General features: G+C 37.7%; 1 protein-coding gene across 1 annotated transcript; it reads right to left on the bottom strand.

Moving 5' to 3' along the window:
- Window positions 1–2,023: 2,023 nt before the first annotated feature.
- Window positions 2,024–7,690, bottom strand: CYCS (cytochrome c, somatic). Its single transcript, XM_070956879.1, has 2 exons — window positions 7,522–7,690; window positions 2,024–2,172 (listed from the first exon to the last, which is right to left on the bottom strand). Exons 1-2 carry the CDS (start codon window positions 7,688–7,690, stop codon window positions 2,024–2,026), a joined length of 318 nt encoding a protein of 105 aa, XP_070812980.1.
- Window positions 7,691–25,555: the final 17,865 nt, after the last annotated feature.

Genomic DNA, 25,555 nt, shown 5'->3' with positions numbered 1-25,555 from the left:
ATATTACTAAGAATATTTAAAAAGTGTTTGGTAATAATTTTACATTTACATTTAACGTAAGTTGCCCAGGATGGCAAGATGGGCAGCAAACAAATTTAATAAACAAATGAAATAAATTTTAATGCAGCCTGGGGAAAAAAGGAAAAGTCAAACCAATAATTTGAATACTTTAAACTGGATAGCAACTGTTGGTTCTTTCAAGTCCTAATTTCTTATTTCAATCCCTTCCATTAGAATTTCCAGACAAAACATTACATTACTAAATAAAGATTGGAAGCTTGGAAGCTTGTTTTATTTCTAAGAATCAATTGACAGATTTTATATTGACCACAAAAACAGAGAGGTAGGGAGGTTCCAGATTTTAAAAGCTATTACCAAGCAGCACAAATCATTTGATTCCATTTACATTAGAAAACTGTCTAAGCATTGAATCATTGCCTGACATCTTTAAAATGATAAACGGTACTTTTTCAGCCTAAGCTAAACAAAATTTAATAATGCCTTTACCAAGGCAATTTTTCAAATGGGGAGTGGGGAGTATTACATTGATAGGTAGCATCTCCCCTCTAGCATCCCAACATTTATTTTTTTTGAGGGAATCATCAATATGGGTTAACCCAATTAAAATTATTTAAGAATTAGTATATTTTTATAGAATGATTTTATACTGACACCAGCTAGTGTAATAAAGGCAAGATTGAACACAGCACAGGTTGTTTTGGTTTTTTGGCATCACTTAACACTTCCCTGGATAAGAAAAAAGTTAGGATTCTGCAATTTATCTATTCATTGTGAACTTAATATAAAATTATTTGGCACTTTCAAAAGAAATACTGTAATGTCGAAGATCTATATGCTACTATTGCAAATCCAGATCGGGATGCTCACTTGACTGAACCAATGTTTAGAATATTGATTTAAACAATGTGATAGATGGACCAAAATGATAATTGTTATGGAATTTCTGTCACTATCCAAGAGTGAAGAAGTTACACAGGTAGCTTTTAACCCCTCCTTAATTAGCATGTACCCTACAGAATCAGTCTTCAAACTGTTGGAGCGACTATACACAAAAGGGATCTCTTTACAATATCTAGGGAACATGCAATAAATTAGTAAACCTTCTGCTACAGAATTTTTAACGAAATTGGTTCAGATTTTTTGGTTAAATCATTATTGCAAAGTAAAGGGTCTCCAGATATGGATATTTGCATCTATTACATAGATGGTATTCAGCAGGTTCTGACCAGTTCTGGAGAACCGGTAAATACCACCTCTGACTGGCCCCACCCTCATCTATTCTCTGCCTCCCGAGTCCCAGCTGATCAGGAGGAAATGGGGTTTTTGCAGTAATCTTCCCCTGGAGTGAGGTGGGAATGGAGATTTTACAGTATCCTTCCCCTGCCACGCCCACTAAGCTACACCCACAGAACCGGTAGTAAAAATTTTTGAATCCCACCACTGATCTGTTAATATGATCCAATGCGTCATTTAAAAACAAGGACTGATTGACTTGTGGCAGCAAAATGTATTATTCAAGACGGAACATTTTCGGAGAACTTCAACGATTGTTTTAAGAATTGAAAAAAGCTTTCTTAACTGCTTTATTAGAAAAAACATAATGATGAAACTACTGGAGAAAGTAATAGGTATCTCCATGACCTTATTTTTTTTTCTTTTCTCTATTCTATTCTATTAATTAAATAACACATAATCACTCCAAAAAATCAACTTCCATAGATATTTATCTAAGCCAAGTTGTCTAGGTATAATTACTAAACTTCCAATTCCTTTATTTTTTGTCTCAAACTGAGAAATTCGTAATAGGAATAACTATGCATACTATAAATAAATAAAAAGAACAACTGACTTATTGGGATATGGGTGTGTAAAAAGAAAAGACACTATTTTCCTTTAATTTTTAAAGAAATATATTTATTTTAATACAATAACTAATAAACCCCTGCCAGAACAATAATAAAACACCAGACGGAATATTTTGATAGTCAGAAACTACAATGTTTCATGATGAAGTTGCCTTTTTCAAATATGCAATGAGATCTGCTCTTTCGTTTTTATTTTTAATGCCAGCAAAGACCATTTTTGTTCCAGGAATATATTTCTTTGGATCCTCTAAATATTCCATCAGTGTATTTTCATTCCAGACAATACCTGAAAAATATAAATAATTATGCAATATCTATTTCATATTCTATTAATATAATATTAACCAACCAGCAGTTAAGGTTTTAAGTCAAAGTATCGCCAAAAAATTTAATTTCCAAAGCTAAAAAAAGATTGTCAAGCAAATTCCAGTTTTGATTATTGTAAGATCTCATTTAACATTCAGTACGTATCTGATACTCTAGCTTTTGAAGCACATTTTAATTATCAACTGGTTAATGTTGATTCCTGAACTGGTCAATATTTTAGTGGTATTATTTAAGTAAACACTTCAGTATCTAGAACTAGGTTTCTGACTTTGATATCAAAACCACATGGCATTATCTTTCTAATATAATCAAATGATTATATATATTATTACACAATATTACACAATAAAATAATCAGGATTAAATAGTAATAGTTAACAAAACATAACTAGAGTAAATTGTCAAGACTTGCAACCAAACAAATTTTATTTGTTTTGTGTCAAACTTTTCACTTTTCTCGTTAAGTAGGATCATATTTGTTTTAAAATACAACACACAACATATAGTTTTTTCCTACTTGTCACCCTTCAATTATATTGGGACTTTTTTTTCTATAACCAGACTTTGATTGTAATAGATTTATTAATTATTTTTGTAATTTATTCTTACAAAATTGGTGTCATTGTGAAATTGATATATTTTGTCAGACGTGCTATTTTGAGAGTTTGGAATAAATATAAAACAAGGTTTTCCACAAAGGTGCCTCTTTGGGTTTCCTCACAGTAAACTTTTTTTAAAGAAAAGAAATGGTGATGAGGCCGAATGGGTGGACTTATGGTAAAATAATATCTTTTAACTTGGGTGACCCTACCCTCAAATCTAAGGAGGAGCTAGAAGCAGAAGGTCATATCTGCCATTGGTTTATATTTACAATTGAAAGAAAGATTTAAATTAGACAAAAAGAATTATTGGTTTGTTAAAAATGAATTGGAAATCCTATTGTGTGATAGTGATGAACATATTGCTAAAGTCTATAAAATGTTATTGAATTTAAATCTGGAAAATGAACAAGTAAAAGCATTGTGTGTTTCAGTGGGCAAGAAACGTTGGATATAAGGTAAAGCGTGAACAATGGAAGAATATGTGGAATAAAGGTTTAAAATTTACATTAAACTTAAAAGAAAAATTCTATAAGATGATGTATCATTGGTATTTAAGTTGTCAAGAATGTATAAAGGTATTTCAAATGAATGTTAGAAATGTAAGGGTGGATGTATGATAAAGCAAAGAAATATTTCATATCTTAATACAGAAAATTCTTAAAGTGAATATAAAAAGAAAACCAAAGACCTTTCTTTTGGGTTTAAGGAAAAAGACCTGGAAAAAATTTCAGAACTTTGATGTTATATATGTTGACAGCAACAAAACTACTTTATGCACAGAAATGGAAGGTCACCTCGATCCCCACTATGGATGAATGGCTGCAAAAACTGATGGATTTAGCAGAGATGGCTAAAGAAAAAATACAAATACTTTTATTTCTACTTGGAAACTGCTTCTGGACTCTGTGCTTGAGGTGGAAAAAAAATGAAATTTGATTTTAGGTTTTACTGATTAGATAGGTTTGTTGTTATAGAAATGGCTAGTTTATACTATTATGCAAAAGTAAAAATTTGAGGGTTGATGTTTAATGCCTTATTCTACTGCACCAAAGGGAGTTGGAAGTCAATTTTTCTTTTTCCCCTTTGCTTTCCCCCACTCTTTTCTTCCCTTTTCTCTTCCTCATTTCCCCACTATTTACTTTTGTATTTTCTTTGTGTGCTATGTTATGTTGGAAGAAATGTCCATCTGGGTTCAGTTCCAAGTGGGGAGAAAGACACTGGAAACATGGAGGCTATTTGGAAAGATGGTTTAATGGTGGACAAGTCCACATGGTTTGAGGTCCTGGGCAATCGAGCACATGGGTGAGAGAGAGAGAGATTTATACCCTCTCGGGCCTCACCTTGGAGCTTTCTGTTTCCGTGTAAGGGCAGGTATCCTGATAGGTTGTCAGACTCCCATGAGGCCATGCAGGGGTAACTTTGTAGGTTGCTTTGAGTCCAAGGCTTGGTTGAATCTTACTGAGTGATGAGGTAATGAAACTAATCCTATCATGTCATGAGGGTGAAGGTCTTAATTCCATCACCCTGGAGCTGAAGTGGGGGACGGGTGCAGGGAGCTGCTTTGTCTTTAAAAACATGTTTCTTCTTTTCTCATCCAGGGAAATATAATATTCTGCCTTTTTAATATTTCCTATAATATCTCATTCTTCTAGGAGAGGGGTAGATGCTAGCTTCCTACAGTTATAAACTAATAAAATTGTTTAAATTGAAAAAAAGAGATAAGATCATGTTAAAGTGTACAAAAATAATGTTTCTAATTGAACAAAGGGTTCAAAAAATCAGTAATGTTTTACTAATGAATAAATATTAAAAGATGGGCAGCTAGATAAATCCTAAGGAGTAAAGTATTCTGCAGTCTAGCTGCAGCCACCTTTTCCTTCCTTCCTTCCCTTTCCTTCCCTCCTCCCTCCGACTAACTGTTTCAGCTACTGAAGGAACATGTAGATTCTTTTTAATAACAGGGAATAGAAAGCTATTGCCAGAGGAAATGTCTCCTCAGTCATCTCTGTAGTAGCACCATTTTTTCTAATATTCAAGTGATTCTTAAAAGCATTGTTGTTTGACCTAAAAGATATTATTTATTTTTATAAGGCTAAATTACAAATATCCAATAGCCTGAGCAAGAAGGGTCAATCGTAAGAAATGTTGGAATCTGTTGTTTGCAATATCTGGAAAGACATAGCTTTTTCACCATTATTACTTCCTATCCTGAATATATGGGATATATATTTAATGCTGTATTCAATATTATACAACTAGAACTCCGCAACGGAGTTTCCCTTAGATGCCACTTCATTGCAATCCTGTATATGCCCCTAAATACTAGATGTATTTATAATGTGCTCATAAATAAGTACAGTAGAGACATACATAGAATAAATTGAGAATTAAGTATGAGTCTATAATATGATATAAAATGAAGGAAAAGCATATATTGTGCTAGTCAATTGTGCTGTCAGAAGCAGATAAAGCTGGATACAATCCAACCCTTTCTAAATCAAATCTATATTAACTTCCCCTCTTATCCATATTTAGGCTTATTTAATTTGAATTTATGTTCAAGTAAATGTTTCAAGTAAGTATGCCCTTGGAATTAGAATTTAAACATAAAAAACATGAAAGGAATGCTTCCTGCTCAGCAAAACATGTGAATAATCTTGTGCAATTCAAATAAGTTTCTCTGGAGGAGCAAACTTAAGTGGGAGCAATTAACAATATCTGCCTTCTTCAACAGCTGAAAGTAGGTAGATGAAAAAAGAAAAAGAAAAGCCAACTGCCATGGGCTGTGCCCAATGTAAAGATGTGTCAGTACAAAACTGAAATAGATAGATACTGATGTATAAAGAATCTAGCCACCCTCTGTATAACTTGTCAGAATAAACTAAATAACCAGAAATGACAGCAGCGGAATTTCAGTAATCTGATTTAGCTGTCACAATGCAAGCCATTACATCACAAAAAGAAAAAAGTGTTGTAGTTAGGAGAGATCAGAAACCCAGTTCAAATTCCTGCCATTAAAGTAATTAGCTGGGTTTCCTATAGGGATATGGTATAGGAAAATAAACCATTACCCTGAGCAATTTCATGGGATACACACACACACACACTCCATGAAAATGCTCAAGATAATGGTGTGTGTATTAACATATACTGTATATATTGTGAATAATGATATAGTTCTATATTGCTGTACAATAGTGGAAGAATAACAAGACACTGCACTGTAAAACAATTGTAATAGGTTTTATTTTCATTACAATCCAACGTTTTTATTTTATTTATATAATCTATATATACTGCCTCCATCCAAGACTCAAGGCAGTTCACAGCATAATAAAAATAATAATAGTCCAAAAATATTCAGTATGTATAATGTCATATCTTTGTAACATTATGAAACATACCAACAATAACATCAACATTAACGATCAAACAACCAATGAATTGCTATTCTTAAATTGCAGACTTTTCATTCCTTTAAAAGACTTTTATGGCCACTTATCTCATTTAATAATTCTAAGAGGCTCACAAAAATCCATGAAACCAAAAACAGACCCCAGGTACCAAACAGTCTCTCTGCTCAACCTCATCCTTGCCTAATGCTTGGAGGAAGAGCCAAGTCTCGGTAGACTCTGTACCCAAAGCTCCAGGATAAGGAAAAACAGTCTGCCTAAATATTAAAAGAGAACTAACAATTCTAATTTCAGGTAGGGAGTAAGTTGTTCCAAGGGATCATGTCCTGGGGTGTGTGGGTATGTGTGTGTAATATTGAGGAGTAGGTACCTACCACTTGCTTTCTTGACCACCCCATATTAAATGAGGATTCTGCAAAGGGCCCCAAATGTAAGGTGGTCCCTAAAGTTATAAAGAGCTTTATAGATAATAATCAGCTACATTTTGCACCACTCTGAATAGTCCTCAAAGGCAGCTCCATATAAAGAGGACACAGTATCTAGTCTCTGAATATAGAAAGCTTGAAAGTCAAGCACCATGATTGAAACATAGCAGGCCCCTTTACGTTTAGTGAAGATTTCCTCCACAATGGCTCTAGAATTGCAGTTTAATATGACTAATATTATCCCGTTAAGTGACATTTGCAATAAATAAAAATCTGCACTAACAAAGGCTCCTCACCAGCTAAAACTACCCCTAGTATACTACAAACTGTCAAGCTCCACCGTTGGATCTTTGCTACATAGGTCTGAAAGCAAGGCAGAGTTCTGACACAAATTCTTGTAGTATTGGCCTAAGTAGATGCATAGCACACCAAAAATAGAATGAATTATTAATCTAATAATATCTCAACATCAAACATAAATCATAGATACTCCCTAAAGAAACAGAGTATGCACCTCCACAGAAATGAAGAACCTATAACTCTCAGATACTGGTGACTAACAACTCCAGCATCTCTTACTACTGGCACGCTAACCAAGGATGTTTGGAATATAGTTTGCCAAAATTAAGAGTGCAGCGAAATCTTACTCTAGCATTAATTACAGTGTATTAGAAAGTTTTTCGGAAGATATCCAACAACTCTATTTAAAATGGGAAGTAATCAATAATTGACTTTTATTTTCCTGACCCTGGAGCCAATTAATTTAGGGGTACAATTTTAAAATAATTTAATATTGACCCAACTTTTTTATAAAGCAATTTTCATCAAATTGTTCCCACTGTTATGCCTTTTTACCTATATAATTTACCTTTATTCTTGTTTGCATCTGTATAAGAAAATCCTGCAGATTGCCCTGTTTTCCGTCCAAAGAGTCCCCAGAGATTAGGGCCTACCTTGTGCTTTCCACCTTTTTCAACCGTGTGGCATTGTGAACATTTCTGAACAAAGGTCTTTTTACCCTTTTCAAAATCACCCATGGTAATCTGTGGGGGGGAAATGTATAGCAATTAAAATCTGACATGTTTTAAACCATTATTTTAATGTATATATTCCCCCAAACTTAATTTATGGTATAAGACACACATGAAACAAAATCTAATATCATGGTATAACAAACTTCTATAATCAGTGTGAAAAATTAAAACCAAGCAGTTGGATCCTACTCAGGTTATTTTGTAAGGTCCCAAAATATACTTGAGTCACCAGAATGCCAAAGAGAGAGACTCAAGATGAGGCTTGCAAAAAAAAAAACAGATTTTATTTAAGGTCAAAAACAAAATACTGGGTGGGACTATATCCAGAACATACAGATACAATGCATGTGAGGAGATAGCCACACCTTGGGGAAGGTATGGCGTCCTTTTATACCCTCAGAGACATCATCTTAGTACCCAATTCTGGCCTCCTAATTTAGGTTTGTGTATTCCTTGTTGCCCTGCAAGAGAATAGAAACTTCCCAATTAGTCTTATCCTTGAGCATTCCTTTGTTTTCTCAATTCGCCATTTGGCCCCCTGGTTCTGCAAGGAACGAGTTTATACAGATCAAAGGCATAAATTAGGGCTGAGGTGTAAATTATCTCTTGGTTGATGTCTGCAGTTCCAACTGAGATACATACCATGCTCTTAGATGGCACAAGAAAAACAGGAAGAAGACTGATATGGGTTTAGATCAAATGGCAGGGATATACGTTTGACAAATACCAGATAATAACAATATATTTGTAACAAAATATAAAGAAATAATATATGTGATACAACTACAAAGGCACAATATGTGTTACAGGAACCTAATGGTTACATAATAACAAGTTTTTACTAAATTTAGTATATCAGTATATACTAGATTTAGTATACAAGTTTTTACTAAATCTACTATATCAGTATTTTATATTCTATCCTTATTATTGTTTCCCTTCAGTTTAAAAGAAAGATTCATGAGATTTATTTCCAAATAAAATGTACATTGGGTCAAATTATTCCACGTAGGCTGGAGTTTTAACAATACTTTTCAAAGACACAGACTCCCTGTACAGGTAGTCTTTGACTTACAACCAAAATAGAGGCTGAATTAAAGTCAAAAATTATGCTGGTCATTAAATGGGTCATCACGTGACTGACCTAATTTTATGATATTTTTGCAGAAATTGTTAAGCAAATCACCATGGTTATTAGCCAATTACATAGCTGTCCGAAATGGGCAGTTTTTGCCAGAAACCAGAAATGCCAATTTCCAGCAAAAAAACATTGTAAATCAATCACATGACTATGGGATGCTGCAAATGATTGTAAAAGTGGGCTTGTTTCAGACTGCCTAAAATGCAGTCATGTGGTTGCGAGGGAGGAAACAGTTGTCAGAACTTTGAATATAGGTTGTAAGTACTTTGAATGTTGTTAAGTGGCCGTTTGTATGTCAAGGACTTCTGTAGACAATAGCACTTGATTCTGAATATAGATATATAGGAAGATGCCCTACTGTCAGATTGTTGATATAACTAGTTCGTAATGTTCAAAACCAACAAGGTGCTATTTTCCAAGGTTTCAGAAGTTTTTTTCTTAGAAATCTCCAAATACTAAGTTTTTTTTCCCAATATGTGAACCATTATTTAGTTATACAGTAGTTTGAAATTACTCATTATTCCTGCAGGTGCCAAAGCAATGTGGTGTATGATTAAAATAATACATTATTATTGTTTCATTAATTGCACATTGCTTCTCTTCTTGAAAAAAAAAATTAAACTGAAAATCCTAAGCACGTGATAAAAAACCATTGGCAGGTTTTTATACCCTAATAGTCTGTGTGTAGAAGCATTTTATTTGGTATCCAGAGCTTGATAATGTAGAAAAATCCTGGGGGACTTCCCCAGGATACATAGTCCATAACAGTGGTACAGTGAGATACCACTATAAAGAAAAGTTCCTTGAGGAAAGATTACATTTGAAATACAAGTAGTCCTCAATTTATGACCACAATTGAGCCCAAAGTTTCTGTTGCTAAGCGAGACAGTTCAGTGAATTTTGCCCCCGCATTTTATGACCTTTCCTGCCACAGCTGTTAAGGGAATCACTGCAGTTGTTAAGTTAGTAACATGGATTTGGACCTTGCTCATCAGAAAGTCACAAATGGTGACCCTGGGACACTGCAACTGTCATAAATACATGCCAGTTGCAAGTGTCTGAATTTTGATCACATGATTATGGGGATGCTGCAATGGTCGTAAAACGTGAAAAATGGCCATTAGTCACTGTAACTTTGAACACACATTAAATCAATGGTTGCAAGATGAGGACTATCTGTATGGCTTTCTCAAAGTTACAACTGTTAAAACAGTAGAATATCGTTTTTTTCATTTTAATAATATTCAAGTTGTGGTAAATTAAATGAATAACTACTCTTTCAATCAACAAAATATAGCTTGAAATGAGAAATACCAACAATATTAATACAAAGGTAATGTGGAAATAAATATGAAGTAAAATATAGATTATTCAACAAGTAATTCGAAGATATTTCTTGAAGTATATGTATTCCGAAGGAACCTCAGTTCTTCAAATGAGTATGCAGAAAGATTGGGACAAACAAGATATAAAAAATCTAATTGTGTATATTTATTATGGAAGTGGCTGCAAGCTGTTGACTAACTGCAAGAATAAAAGTAGTAAAACTGGTACACAGTACATATAAATCCATAATACAATTCAAGGGCTTTTTTGCAATTATAATTTCATAGTCTGAATGTAAAATAGAGGAAGAACTATTTAGAGTTTTTCCTATTCCTACTATTTACATGTTTTAAGTTTACACCTATTCTTCTGCAAAATTAATTTGCAGTTATGTTTCTGCTACATGTTTTTAACTACAAAACAAAAGTGTTTAGGATTGAGCCCATTATATATGTGAGGATTCAAGTCAGAGGTCTTGACTCACGAGCTAAGCAGGGTTGAGCCTGGTTCAATGGGAGACTTCTAAGAAATTCAAGGGTTGTAAGTTAGAATAGAAAGTAAAAGATAAAAATACAGACAAACACAATGGTGAGCTATCTCTGAATCATGCCAAGAAAGCTATATGGCTGTGTCCGTGAAGTTAACAAGAGTCAAGCTAGACTCAGAAAACAAAGATATTGCCCCAACACAGGCAATACAAAAGAACTGAAACTTGTAGGAAGGAAATTATAGTTAAAACATGGGAAAATAGGTTTCAAGAAGCATCTTACCCACATTACAAATATATTTAAATACATGCCACACAGGGATGATATCTAGAGAACTTGATGGACTTTATGGGGAAAAGAAATTGCAAAATGATTGTGCTTACTGCAGAAAACATATGATAGGTACTGGGGTTAAGAGTATATTATGAGTCTGAGGCAAATAGCATGACCAGAGAAGATATGCCTTGACCAAAACAATCTTGTTGCTACATCCAAGCCCTGTTCATCTAATCTTTTAACAAAACATTGCAATACTACCCTAAAACCATTCTCTATTTTAGAGGACAGAAAAGTGACTAGTGTAGCATATTTTTTAAAAAAGGTTTGAGGAAATGGGGCTATGAAATTATAGAACAATTTAAAGACTGTTCTGGGCAAATTGGGAAAGGATTTTGAATAACTTTTTACGTCCCATTAAAAAGAATATCTTGGCTTTTGTATAGGTTAAGCCCTATCTTCCTTTCAAAATTCTGTAACAGTGGATTCTTAGAAAACTTCCACATAGTTTCTTTCCATAGTCTCCTGAACTAATGTCACATAGTTATAATTAAGGAATGGTCCTCTTTCAATTTCATAATTGGTTGCATAGAAAAATATCTATATAGTTTTCACAACTCTGCTCGGATTAACTATTCAATGTTTAGTTGTGAAAAAAAAATTGAAGAAAATAATTAGAAAAGTTAAAAATAAAGCTTCCACTATTTTATTATCTTTTCATTTGGTATTTTGACCATACTTAAGACTATAGGGTACAGTTAACGTCATGATCATTTTAAAAAAGATAATATAAAGCTGTAAAGGATTTAGAAATAATCAAGATAAGGAACATCTTGAAAGAGTGTATTTGAAGCATTTTAACAGAGGAAAAAAAAGAAAGAGGGTACATGTCAGAAACTTGTTAACTTTCCATATAAAAAGCTTGGATTAAAATCATGTATGGTATACTCTACATAGGTCCTCTTGATTTTTATATACACCACTACAAACCTCATCGCACCATAAAATAATTTTCATTTCATAATGCACACACAGGAATCTATTGAAAAATGCACAAAAGACCTGTTTTTTCCTTAGATGGAAGTAGGTTTCAATAAATTGTGAAAATTACTAGCAAAATACATCAGCATACATAAAACTACAGAGCATTTAATATAAAATAGATGTATAGGTAATCCTCAATTTATTATGACAATTGAACCCAGAATTTATGTTGCTAAGTGAGAAGCTTGTTAAGTGAGTTTTGTCCCGTTTTACGGCTTTTCTCGCCACATTTGTTAAGCGAATCACGACAATTGTTAGTCACACGGTTGTTAAGTGAATCTGGCTTCCCCATTGACTTTGCTCGTCAGAAGATCCCAAAATATGATCACATGACCCCGGGGACACTGCAACTGTCATAAATATGAACCAGTTGTCAAGCAGAGTACCTGCATGTAAAATCACGTGGCCGTGAGGGATGGTGCAATGATCACATTAAGTGTGAAAAATGCTCATGAGTCCCATTTTTTTCATTGCTGTTGTAACTTGGAATGGTCACTAAATGAACTAAGTCAAGGACTATCTGAGGAATTAGTTTCACCTGTGGTGAAGAACCTATACATATTATTATTCAAAATTAAGGTGCGTTGGTGTATTCATAAGGAGATGATGATGATTTGGGCTTCAGACACGAAGCTCTTGGGAAGCTAAAAAAAAATTATTATTGGAACACCTTTTAGTTCAATTAAAAAGAAACGATAGGGAAACGGCCCCTTCTGTCTGTGCGGCTGTGTCATCATCAGTCAGCCGCGAGCGGAAGGAGAAAAGAGGCAGCACCCCTCTTCGATAACGAAATACTGAGAGTGAATTCTGAGATACGCCTTGTCAAAGTGATAGCTACCAGGAAGACGTCCTTAAGGGAGAGATGGCGAAGGCTAGCCGTTCTCAGCGGCTCGAAGGGAGGTCCCGTGAGTGCCCTCAGGACTTAGGTAAGTCCCACGTGGGGTAATGATGAATGACGGGGCGAAGGTTACTGGCTCCCCGGAGAAACCTGCAGATATCGGGATGTAAGGTCACGGATTCCCCTTCCCTGCCCGTCAGGACTGTAGCAAGGGCAGCTACGTGATGCCTGATGGTGCTGTGGGCCAGCCCTTTATCCAGACCATCTTGCAGGAACTCCATCACCTGTGGAACAGAAGCTGAAACAGGATTAGTCCCGCGCGCAGAGCACCAGCGAGAAAATACCTGCCAGGTGTGATTGTAAATCCGGATCATGGACTTCTTGCGGTCTGTCTTCATGGTCCGGATGACCCTGTCGGAGTAAGCACGTCGCCTCAAGATGACCCCCTCAAGTGCCAGGCGGTCAGATGGAGCCGTTGCGGTTCCAGATGCAGAAGAGCCCCCTGGCTGAGGGACATCCTCCAAGGGGGAATCCTCCATGGTTGGGAAATGGAGAGAACGACGAGGTCTGCGAACCACGGTCTTCGAGGCCAATGTGGCGCCAGCAGCATCACCTCTGCCTTCTCCTCGATGATCTTGCCTATGACTGCTGTATCAGAGGCAGGGCTGGAAAGGCATACAGGAGACCTGGAGGCCATTCGCAGCGAAGCGCACTGGTTCCTTCCGCCCCCTGAGTTGGAAACCTCATGAAGAAGCGAGGTGGGTGGGTGTTGAGATGAGTTACAAAGAGATCTACTTGCGGTTGACAGAAGCGACTGCAGATGTCCCGGAACAGGTCTGCATGGAGACGCCATTCGGAGCTGTCAATTGTGGTCCTGCTGAGGAAATCCACCTGCGTGTTGGATTTGCCGGCGATGTGGTCTGCATTCAGCGATAGGAGATGAGCCTCCGCCCATCTGCCGAGGCGGAGTGCTTCCTGCATCAGCTGCTTTGACTGAGTGCCCCCTTGGCGGTTGATGTGAGCTTTCGCAGTGGTGTTGTCTGTCAGCATGAGGATGTGCTGATTCTGTACCAAGCGATGGAAGTGGCGCAGGGCAAGGTGAATTGCCCTGGTGATGTTGTGTCGAAGGTCCTGTGGAGACCAGCGACCTTGAGCCACCTGGTGGTTGAGGTGAGCTCCCCATCCGTAGAGGCTGGTGTCTGGAGTCTTTGGGGCTCTCGAAAGATCGTCCCCTTGTCCAGGTTGGGGGATGCCCACCAGTGAAGTGAGCGCCGAACTGCAAGAGGAACCCGCACCAGAGTCCGGGAGTTGGAAACCTTGGCTCGTTGGAAGGGAAGGAGGAACCACTGGTGCTTGCAAAGATGTAGACGGGCCCAGGGCACTATTTGGATGCACGAAACCATCATTCCTAGCAATGACGACAATGTCGCCAGAGGGACCGAGGGATCTCGTAGAACCTGAGCTACCTGCTCCCTAATGGCTATCTTCCTGTCGTGAGAGAAGGAGGCTTCCCCCGTGGTGGTGTTTATGAGACCGCCTAGGTGAACCAGGCTCATGACTGGTTCTAGTTGGCTTTTTGGAAAGTTGGTCAGAAAGCCGTGGCTTTTCAAGGTATGAAGTGTCAACTGGATGTCCTCTCGGGCACTCTGAAGGGAGGGGGCCTAGACTAGGATGTCATTTAGATACACCTGAAGCCTTACTGGTTTTGACCTTAAATGGGCAATTAAGGCAGCTAGGATCTTTGTGAAACAGCGGGGGGCTGATGCCAGTCCGCAGTTGGTACTGCAGATGTTTTCCCGCATAACTGAATCTTAGGTATTTCCGATGTGCCTAGGCAATCAGAATGTGAAGATAGGCCTCGGAGAGGTCAATCGAGGCCAGATAATCCCCCATGCGAATCCCCTCCAGGATGGATTTGAGGGAACACATCTTGAACCTCTTGTAAACCAAGTGGGAGTTTAGGTTTTTTAGATCAAGGATCGCCCTCCAGCCCCCCGAACGCTTCGGTACCACGAAGAGGATGGAATAATAACCCTGTTTCCTTTGAGTTGGAGGAACAGGTTCTATGGCTCTGATGTGCAGGAGGTGCTGAATGGCCTCCTCCATGCGAGCTCGCTTGACCAGGTCTCTGGAGACATGGCATGGCACGAAGTGGTTTGGCGGACTGGTGAGGAAGTCCAGATGAAGACCGAATCTGATGGACTGGAGGACCCAAGGGTCTGTTGTTGTCTGAGCCCACTGGTTTACGAAGAGGCTCAAGCGACCTCCTATGGGGGGAGGCAACGAGTCACTTTTGTTTACGGAATTGGCGTCCGCCAGTTCCACGGGGGGGGGGAGCATCTCTGATATTCCCCATCTGCCCCTGTAACGAAAGGACTGCCTGTCCTGTTGTCTAAACTAAAGAGCCTTGGTGGCCCAGCAGACTAAAGCACTGTTAAGTAACACCATCTGCCTGAATTACTGCAAGTTCAAATCTCCTCAGACTCAAGGTTGACTCAGCCTTCCATCCTTTTGAGGTAGGTAAAATGAGGACCCGGTTTGTGGGGGCAATAAGCTGACTTTGTATAAAAAAAGAATACCGCTTGGGGGGGGGCAAAGCCCTACTAAGCAGGTATATACAAAAGTATGAAGGCTATTGCTTAATGCATTGTAAGCCACCCTGAGTCTCCGGAAAAGGGTGGCATATAAATCGAACCAATAAATAAATAAATAAATAAATAAACTGACCTTGTTGGTATGAACGTTGTGGCAATTGGTTCTCTTGATAGTTAAAACGAACATTGCCTGTGCAAATAAGGAGTGGCCCTCCTATCTGCCCTTTTAGTGATGGAAGGCAAAATCTTGCACCTATCCTTGTCCTCTATGAGGAGAGGGTCTAGGACTGACCCAAATAAGTTGGTTCCCTTGTACGGGGCTTAGGCCAAGCGCCACTTTGCCCTAAGTCAGCTGACCAACATTTAAGCCACAGAAACCTTCTGGAGGTAATGGAGGAAGCTAGGGCCCTAGAGCAGTATTTTGCTGCATTAAGAGTGGCATCAGCCGAGAATTGAGTGGTGGCTAGGATTTTATTAAGGTCCTAATGGACCCGGACCTCCGAAGGAGGTAATTTGGCCTGCAACTGCTGTATCCAGAGGATGGTTGAACGATTAAAAAACTGGAGTAGCCGCATTGATGGCACATTGATGGGTCTTTTTGAATGAAGCCTCAAATTTTTTATCCTCTGGCTTGAGAGCCTCAGATGGATCTCTGGTTGCATAAGGCGCTGGAGATAGCAGGGCCGCCACCGGAGCATCTACTGTAGGAACCTGTAGTAGTTGACTGAAGGAAGGGGCCATGTTATAAAATTTTCTATCTAAAGTACTGGGAGTGGGGAGAATGGAAGGGCTATTCCACTGATTTTGTACCACATCCCCAAAAAGCTTGGGGGCTGATATGAACACCTGTTTTAAAACAGGTTCTGAAAAAATGCCATGGCCTTTTCCAGAAGCAGGAACTTGCTCAGTAGGAACTCCTTCTTGAAGTCCCACTGTGACTATAGGACTTAAAAAGGCTAGCTAGAAAAAGCCCAATGAAGGCTGGTGAAACTGGTAAGGCTGAATCCTCATCCTCAGACAAGTCAGGATCTCTGGTAATCTCATCTCCAAAAACTAGTTCCCCACTGCCTTCTGAAGGAGAATGAGAGTGATGGGAACATTCAGTAAGACTGGCTTGGGGAGAAAAATGAGCCTGCTTACTGAGATATTCAGAAACCACAGATGAGGACCTATGGCTGCGGATGCCTGCAGCAATGCCCGAGGAAATGGCTCTAGATATTAACAATTGAACATTATCTGGTAAATTGTCCAGCTGAAACTCAGCAGGCTCTGGAGCCTTGCTGGACCTAGGGGTCTCAGAGTGAGAATCACAGATAAATGGATTGGGCAGTTTAGGTTGCTCCCTGGCAACAAGCAGTTCTTGTGCTTCAGAAATAGTGGGACTTGGAGAAAGTCTTCCAACTTCACCCTAAAGGGAAGGCTGGGGGGAGGTTTGTTGAGAGATCTGGGGAGATGTCTGAGCAAGCTGATCACTAGACCTGGACATAGCCTCTAATTGGGAGTGCTTCTTCTCTGCCACAGAGAACTGTTTCTCCAAGGCTTTTTGCCTGCGCTCCATATCCTTTAATTCAGCACTGGATTGTTGAGAGGCCCTGCAACCATGTTTAGATTTGCAGGTAGCCACCTTCTGGGTGGTAATCCCAACATTGTCTTGTGACCTATCTGCCATGTTGAAATATAAGGCAGATCAACAAGCTGGTGTAAGAATTGTTAACCAGCAGATTTAAGCAGATCAACAATGGGAGTCTGCTAAAGGGCAGCTTACTCAGGGCAAATCTGAGTGCTGCCTGCACCTAGCCCCCCTCCCCCAACTATGTGCCAGCCCCCTTTTGTAGCAATACTTGCCAAATTGCAGCAGAAGGAAAAAACAGGGTTTAAACTGGTACCACCAGGAGCTGCAGACGTTCAGAGGAAGATCTGTTGCTGTTGTGAAAACAAAATGGCCACCGTAGCCTTGGACACACCCACTGGCAATGCTTTACAATGGCCGCCCCCTGACTAGGCACTTCTATAGACTAGAATAGCCTCCCAAAATGGCCGCTGCCAGAATCCAAAATGGCTGTCAAAGCTGATTCAGCCTTGTGGCCTGTCCAAAATGGCCACCGCCACACAAAGATAAGGGAGAAGGCTTCCAAGACACCAGGGCACCCCGAAAAAGGCAGCAAAATCGGCAGCAAAATTCAAGCCGCCTCCCAGCTGTTCAATTCAAATAGTTTCGGCGGCAAAATGGCCACCTTGCAGCTGATAGCTTCGCCGCTAATTCAGGGGGCAGCGGCGAAGCTATAAAACAATAATCTTATTAGTGGTAGCTAGGAGCTGCATTGGTGATAGTGGCTGCAGAGGAGGGAGGGAGGAGCTTCTTAGAGGGGGAGGTGGGAGGAATGCAAGTGTTGGGGCGACTACTAGATGGCAGCAGGGAGATTCAGAAAACCCTAGCTATGGATTTTGGTGTTAATACCTAACTAAAGAGATTAATTTGCACCTTGGTTTTGACAAATGGCATTTCTTAGCATAGTGAATAGAGTCAGATAAACGATGGATCACTGTTTTTAAAAAATCTGCATAGTCTTTTTACTAGAACCAGCAAGAATCATGATACTGACTAATACATACAGTTTTTTCTTTCTATCACTATTGGGGAAAGGAGAAGAATTAGCTTAATAGAAATAGAAATAGAAATAGAAATAGAATTATTTATTGGCCAAGTGTGATTGGACACACAAGGAATTTGTCTTTGGTGCATATGCTCTCAGTGTACATAAAAAGAAAAGATACATTTGTCAAGAATAATAAGGTACAACCCTTAATGATAGTCATAGGGTACAAATAAGAGGGAAGGAGGGAGAAAGAATGAGAGAGAGAGAGAGAAAGTAAGTAAGTAAGTAAGAGCCTTGGTGGTACAGGGGTTTAAAGCACCCTGTTATTAAGCTTATTAAGACCAGCTGCCTGCAATTACTGCAGGGTTCGAATCTCGCCAAGGCTCAAGGTTGACTCAGCCTTCCATCCTTTCTAAGGTAGGTGAAATGAGGACCCAGTTGTGGGGGCAATAAGCTGACTTTGTATAAATATACAAAAGGATGAAGGCTATTGCTGAGCACATTGTAAGCCGCCCTGAGTCTTCGGAGAAGGGCGGCATATAAATCAAATTAAAAAAAAAAAAAAAAGTTCTGGCAGAAGAAACTAAAGGAATCTATGCAGATCTACTGCATAGTTGCTAAGAAGTGAAAGGAGAGTTACAAGACTTCTCTTTTCTTGCTAGGAGCAGCATCACAGAGCAGCATCACTACAAGAAGAATTTTTATTTAATTGATTCCCAGCAATTCTAAACAAAATTGCTTGAGGACTTTTAACTTTTAATGTGCCAAAAAAAAAAAAAAAAAGACAAGCTTTCCTTAGTTGGGAAATGTCATTTGGAAGTATCTATTGGAAGAAGGGAAAGGGTTGCAGATAACTTACTTTCCAATGATTAAAAGAATTAACTGTTTGCAAAGCTGGAGAAAAACTAGTCTAGAGTTTGCGTTACCAATAATCCAGAGCCTCTTTCTTACAGAACAGTTGATCTGTGTGGTCAATTGAATGACCAAACAATGGCTTTTCTGCTGTTATTCATGCTTTTATTCGTACCAGTTCACTGGGCAGCTGAAAAGGCCAGTTGTGTGTTGAGTGATAAAGATTAATAAAACAAGGAATAGGGATAAATTCTTGAGTAAAATGCATTATGAAAGAAACACCTGTATTGTGACTGGTTAAGCTGTCAAACTAAGTCTAACAAGACATCTCAGTCCCCACATGAAATGATTACTGAGGATCAGAGTCATGACCCCACAGGCTTTTAGGGTAGAAACTTACTGTGGAATTGGATAGACTATTTTCACTAGATTTATATTATAGATAGTCAATGCCTGTACATAGGAAAAAAGTCCTATGAGTATGAGACGAAGTTCATTAGCCAGTATCATTTTACTTTCTTAGTGAAGACTTAATAAAATTTATAAGTAAAAAAAAAACAAAAGGAAATAATGTACAATATAGCAACTGCAAATGCTAATACTACATGTTAATTTCTAAATTATAATTCTTGGATTTCAATGTAAATCCACTGCAATACGTGCTTAACTTTTAGAACCAATTGGGAAGTTTCCAAACTGACTTTTCAGGCATGCCCCATGGCTTCCATATCCTATACATGCTACCTGATTGGCTATAGTATTCCAGCCTTGATTCCAGGGAGGATGGTTGTAATTGGAGAGCATTCAGCATCATGGGTTTTTGTTTCCTCACATCAAGTATCCAGCAGACAACTTCAGCTTTCTCTTTGCCCACCTGCCTCTCAGTCCTATGTCATAATTACTGGAGGACAAAAAAACATGAAGTCCAGTAAGCACCAACCCAATACAGAAACTAGACCTCATCAAGAGAACCCTTGATAACCTAATCAAGAAAGGGCAAATCAAAAAAGAATAACGGTGACAGATGAAAAGCAGTGGACTCATTCTCCCCCACTTCTATAAGTGCTTAAAAATACACATGTTAAACATACCTCTTCATCCAATTGTATCATAATTAGGGAACCCAATGCGCCAAAGAATTTACAAAAAAGCTTGGACAGCTCATAAAGGAGAACAAATATTCTATCAACTCCCCACAAAAATGTCTCTAGAAATTCTGAGACCTAAAACTAGAAGAAGATGAAATTATGATTTCATTCAATGTTATAGTACTCTTCATGTCTATAAATTTAGAACTAGCAACAGAGTTCAAGATGGCAGTACTATACAACACACTTGACCTAGTGAAACCCTAAGATCACAATATCCAGAATCATGGACTCATCATCCTCTTCCTCACTACCCACATTCAGTTTGATGGACAAATATACCAATAAATTAGAGGAAAACCCATGGGGTCATTACTCTTCAGGCTCATAGCACAGACCATAATGCAGTGTCTAGAAACTTTAGCATTCCCACACATAGATTGAAAAGTATGGATCCCTTATGTAGTGTGTGTGTGTGTGTGTTTAGTACATTTAGTAAAAGGAGTGGGTTTAGTACATTTAGTGTCATTTAGTAAAAGGAGAAAAAAAAAACCCAATCTCTTTGCATATTTATGCCTGTGCTTGACCTGGGCCAGGGCATCCTCTCTAGCAGGCAACACCTAGATAAGCAGGGATAAGCAGGGATTAACAACAGACAAACAACCAAGTAAAAACACCCTAATCAATGAGGAAAACCACATAGCCACCAATATTGGCAAAGCAAACTGCTTTATATAAACCCCATCCTCCGTAGCATTAACTTTTCTTGGTTGGGTAATGAAATGTCTGCAAATAATCAACCAAGTTCAAAAGGTACCACAGACTCCACAATTCAATCCTGAGCGACATATATTCTCTTCTTTTGGAAGCAGTTAAATAAATTATGAAACAAGCAAACTTGCTAAATCTTTCTACCTGGCAAAGTATGAGATAATGCCAATTATCGACACTTCTTGGGGGGGAATGCTGTCCATTAAAACAATGTTTCCTTCAAATGAAAAACTTAGCTTCTTTGAATGAATCAGTCTAAGTAGTTCCATTAATGTTTTCACTGGATACATTCATCTCAGGAGGTGGCCAGCTGAAATACATCTTTATTGCAATGACAAGTTGTAGGCAATAGGTACTATATATACAAAACCTGATTCCCAAAGGGGTTTGTGTCTGCGTGTGCATGTGTGTGTGGATTTTCCTAATCACATCTGATTCTATAGAACCAGAAGATGGCACTATAACATTCATTTCATTTCTATCAACTCACACCCCCCCAAAAAAAAAACAGGCTATAAAGTTCTCAGCCTTATTTATTTCATAAGGGGAGGATACTGCATAAAAGCAGCTTCCTGAGAGATAGGGAATAGCAGCATTAATTAACTACACTGAGACAGCAAGGCAAGGCTAGTATAGATTCAGAGATCTTCTATGAGAATAGATTTATGATCTCCCAGCTTTCACCCTTCTTTCACTGTACGAGATTTCATTTCTTGCTGGTGAGAATATTGAATGCTAGGCAGATAGCATAGTCAGCCACTACACTTCTTAATAAAATCTAATTTCTAGTAAACACTTGGCCTTATTATGCTTGTAAGTGGACACTCAAATGTTTTATATAAATCCACAAATGATGATATATTAATATTTGTATGAGCTTTCAAATAGGCATTGTTAGATCTCAACATCAAATCGTAGAAAAGGCAGCAGAGAAGAATATATAAAACAAGTAAAGATGGTTCCATAGGTAACCTGACACTGTGTCTTGTAGGGCTTTATAGATCATAAACAATACCTTGAATCGGATCCAGAAGTAAACTGATCACCCAATGCAGCTCATGCAGCTTTATACACACTGTTCTTCGGGTGCTCAAAATTGCCTATGTGGCTACATTTTGTAATAGCTGAAGCTTTTGGATACTTTTCAAGAGTAGCCTCATGTAGATTGCATTGCAATTTATGTAAATCAATAAAGATATCATGACAGATGCCCCAAGGGCTATGGTACTTTCCCACTAAATGAGGCAGATGAATACATTGGTTGAACACCCTATTTGCTCTTTCAACAGGACTTTGTCCTGCTGCATCCATTTGATTAAACTCCCATGGAATTGTCTAGAAAGCCACTAATTATACTAAGGAAGTTAATTGAGTGAATATTAGTCAGGTTTACCTTGTTTCTTATTTTATATATTGGCATTGTAATAGATCTAATCCAGTCATTTGAAAGCATATGTATAATCTGTAAGGGAATTTTAAACTGTGATTCAATGTTTAGAAAAAAAATATATCCCCTTAGAAATCTTATCTTCTAATGACTTTTTTGTCTCCTCCCTAGATATAGTTAGAGAACTTGAAAAATGCATATATTTTACTTGGGCTTTCAAATTTTTTGTCAGGGAAGAAAAAGAAGAATAGGCAAGGTATTATTTTTCAATGAATCCAAAACTTTTCTCTGAAAAATATTTCAGGAAATCTATGAAATTATCCCAGAATTAACACACAACTTCAAAACTATATTCATTTTAATAGTAAATTTTCTATGGGTAGTTTTCTGAAGTAATCTATTGTCACAAATGATTCATTCTTGACAGTGGCAAAGGTTGAAAGGTAGTTTGCTCTTTTATGTTAATAATGAAAAACATCATCCAAAGACCTTCAAATATAGTATGTGTTACCTATTCAAAATAATTTCCTGCTCTTGATCTAAGTTATGAACCTTTGAGCAAAAACATGAGTTATTGGTAATTTATGTTGTAAATACATGGATATAGTAAAATAAAGGGACATAAGTTTCCCTTTCTTTTTAAAAATGTGCATGGCTTTTTCAAGTGTGAACTTACAGCAATAAGTTTGGATAGGTAACACATTTCAAATTTTAGTAACATTTTCAGGAGCAGATATTAAAGAGTCCATATAGTAGACACTAGGTTCACTCCTACTTTTATCTAAGGACACTGCAAAGTACCTCAGAGAAAGGAATTAATTCCTGTGTGGAAAAGATCATCCTTGGCTATCTGGAGAATACCTCTTAGTCAATAGTAATGTTTTTAATATTGGTAAATTAAATACATCCCCTCTAACATTTTATCAAATAAGGACAGCAAAGGTGTATGGGGTAATTTTGGGATTGTTAAGCAAAGTTTTAAACAGTGTTCATGTCTGCTCACAATGTCTACTGCTTTCCCAATCAGTTAGTTTATTATTTCAATATATTAATTTCATTCTTGCATGGTTCTATAATTTTGAGTCTGCCTACTTGCTTGTCTAGTTATTGTTTTTCTCCCTCTGATTCTTTCATGGGGTGTGGGGGGATTCCTATATCTCTGGACAAATATTCCTTGAATCAGCTTACATGAGAGTATTGCCCTCTCCTTTCTTAGGCCTGGATATCTTCAAAAGTCTTTGCTGTTCTGTTCTGCTCACTCATTCAAACAAACCTACCTAATCGTTTTCAGTTTCCTTGAGTATAGATTAATTCAACCAATCATTATTAACAGCTTTACCAAACATAATAAGACCAACGAAAACAATACATTTATATTGTGTAGATGAGTAGTATTGATTGCCTCCCTTATTTAGTTGCAAATATTTTATTATTGTTTTTAAAAATGGGTTTATATTTTAAGGATTTTAAAAGATTCCAGAGGTAGCATTAGATGCCTTTTGAATTTGCTCTGCAGTATGCTGCTTCATACAGTATTATTTTCTGTTCCATTTCCTTTCATTCTTGCTTGAAAGTGTACCTTGAATAAGTTATGAATTACGATACAGTATCTTCTCCTTAGCTCTTCTCATCTGTTCCATTGCTACATTGCAAAATGAGCTCTCAGTTCCTTGCTGCATCCTCTAGAACTGTGTCATCTAATGAACCTAATGGAGACTAAAGTTTATCTTGAATAATAATAATGGTACTACATTTAAATTTCTGTGATCTTTTCAAATTATGTCAAAAATGAATTAATTGGGAATGGTTCATCTGGACAAGACTGGTGGTGACTATCATCTGCAGCTAATATCAAGAAAGCAATATATTAACCTTTGCCATGATCACTTTTTAGAATGGAAAGACTACATATCTTATTCTTGTATTTGATTTGCATCTGTTCATTCTCTATGATATTAATGACCCTTGTTACATTTAACTGCTTTGATTCTCAACTTAATCCTACAAAAAGCAGGGTTGTCATATAAATGACATTCAAGGCATGCTGTTTATGTTCTTTTTTTTTTTTTTACTTTGCCAGGCAGCATCCTATGCTTTCATAGAGTTTACAGAATTAGGCATCATCTAATAGTTGTGTTCTAAATTTAGCCAATGATTTTTGATGCCTAAATACTATTGCCAATTTAACTCTGGTGTATAATGAGAAAGGAATAATTATAGAACTTAAATGTAACAGTTCTAAGGAAAAACAGACTAAGTATTGTGTTGGAATTAAACAGGATTTGGTTTTAACTACCTATTATCTGGAAAATGACTCCATCTGCATCTTCACACATCTAGGTGGGAGGATGACAGAACACAAATCCGTGAAAATACTAAATTTCCTTATAGGATATCATCACGAATGAGTCAGATCAATACCCACTGACAACCATGTACTGTATCTAGAAGGCTTCAATACATAGTTTGGAGTGTATGCTTCAATTGATGCCGCATCATTTCTTCCCATCTCCACTGAATTAACTATATGCTGAGTGGCATGACTCATATTAATTGTAAGATTACTTCCTCCTCCTCCTCCTCTCTATTTGCTTTCTATTCTTTTAATTTTGTGTGGCAAGATACTAAGCCAGTAGTGCAAGAAACTGCCAAGTAAATGATTCCTTGGATAGTATGAGCATTTCTGGAGTAAAAGTAGTATTATCCCTGCTATTGCAACAGAAGATCCCATAGGTACAGTTTATGGCCCACAGAGGAGAAGCAATGAGCTAGGCTCCATCTGGTCTGGCAAGCCTGTTGTGGAATTATCCCTGGTCAGTGGACTCTTTTCTTCCAAGGTTTTTCAGCTGTGATCAGAGAAATATCAAACATTTTATCTGCCCAGCTTATTTTGGTGGTAATGGTGGTAGAGAGGGGATAATTAATCTCATATAAGACTGAATGCTGGACTATTTTTACTGCAAAATTAGTGAATAACCGAACAACAGAGTTGGAAGGGATCTTGGAGGTTTTCTAGTCCAACCCTCTGCTTAAGCAGGAAACCCTATACCATTTCAGACAAATGGCTGTCCAATCTCTTCTTAAAAACCTCCAGTGTTGAAGTACCCACAATCTCTGGAGGCAAACTATTCCCCTGATTAAGTGTTCTGTCAGGAAATTTTTCCTTAGTTCTATGTTGGTTCTTTCCTTAACTAGTTTTCATCCATTGCTTCTTGTCCTAGTGCTTTCTTCTGAATACAATATATGAGCTACATATTAGCTGACAACTGAGAAAGATCTTCCTTGACAAATGCCACTGAATAAAATTACTTTTACCATGTAAGGTAAACAAACTTAAACAAATTTTCTGGATCTCGTTAATACATTTTGTTCAACTTTTTGATAACTCCTTTTTCTGGATCCAAAAACACAACTTTCTTGATGTGGATCAAGAAATTGATTAGACAATTTCCTTGTTTTTCCATTG

The sequence above is a fragment of the Pituophis catenifer genome, unplaced genomic scaffold, assembly GCF_029215685.1.
Source record: "Pituophis catenifer annectens isolate HBS135680 unplaced genomic scaffold, rPitCat1.0.hap2 SCAF_1, whole genome shotgun sequence".
Taxonomy (NCBI): Eukaryota; Metazoa; Chordata; class Lepidosauria; order Squamata; family Colubridae; genus Pituophis; species Pituophis catenifer.
This window is presented reverse-complemented; position numbering and strand designations above follow the sequence as displayed.

Coding starts and splice junctions, on each gene's coding strand:
- CYCS (XM_070956879.1), bottom strand. CDS start 7,690: ATGGGTGATTTTGAAAAGGGTAAAAAGACCTTTGTTCAGAAATGTTCA. Junction 2,173..7,521: donor AGATGCAAACAAGAATAAAG/GTAAATTATATA, acceptor TATATTTTTCAG/GTATTGTCTGGAATGAAAAT.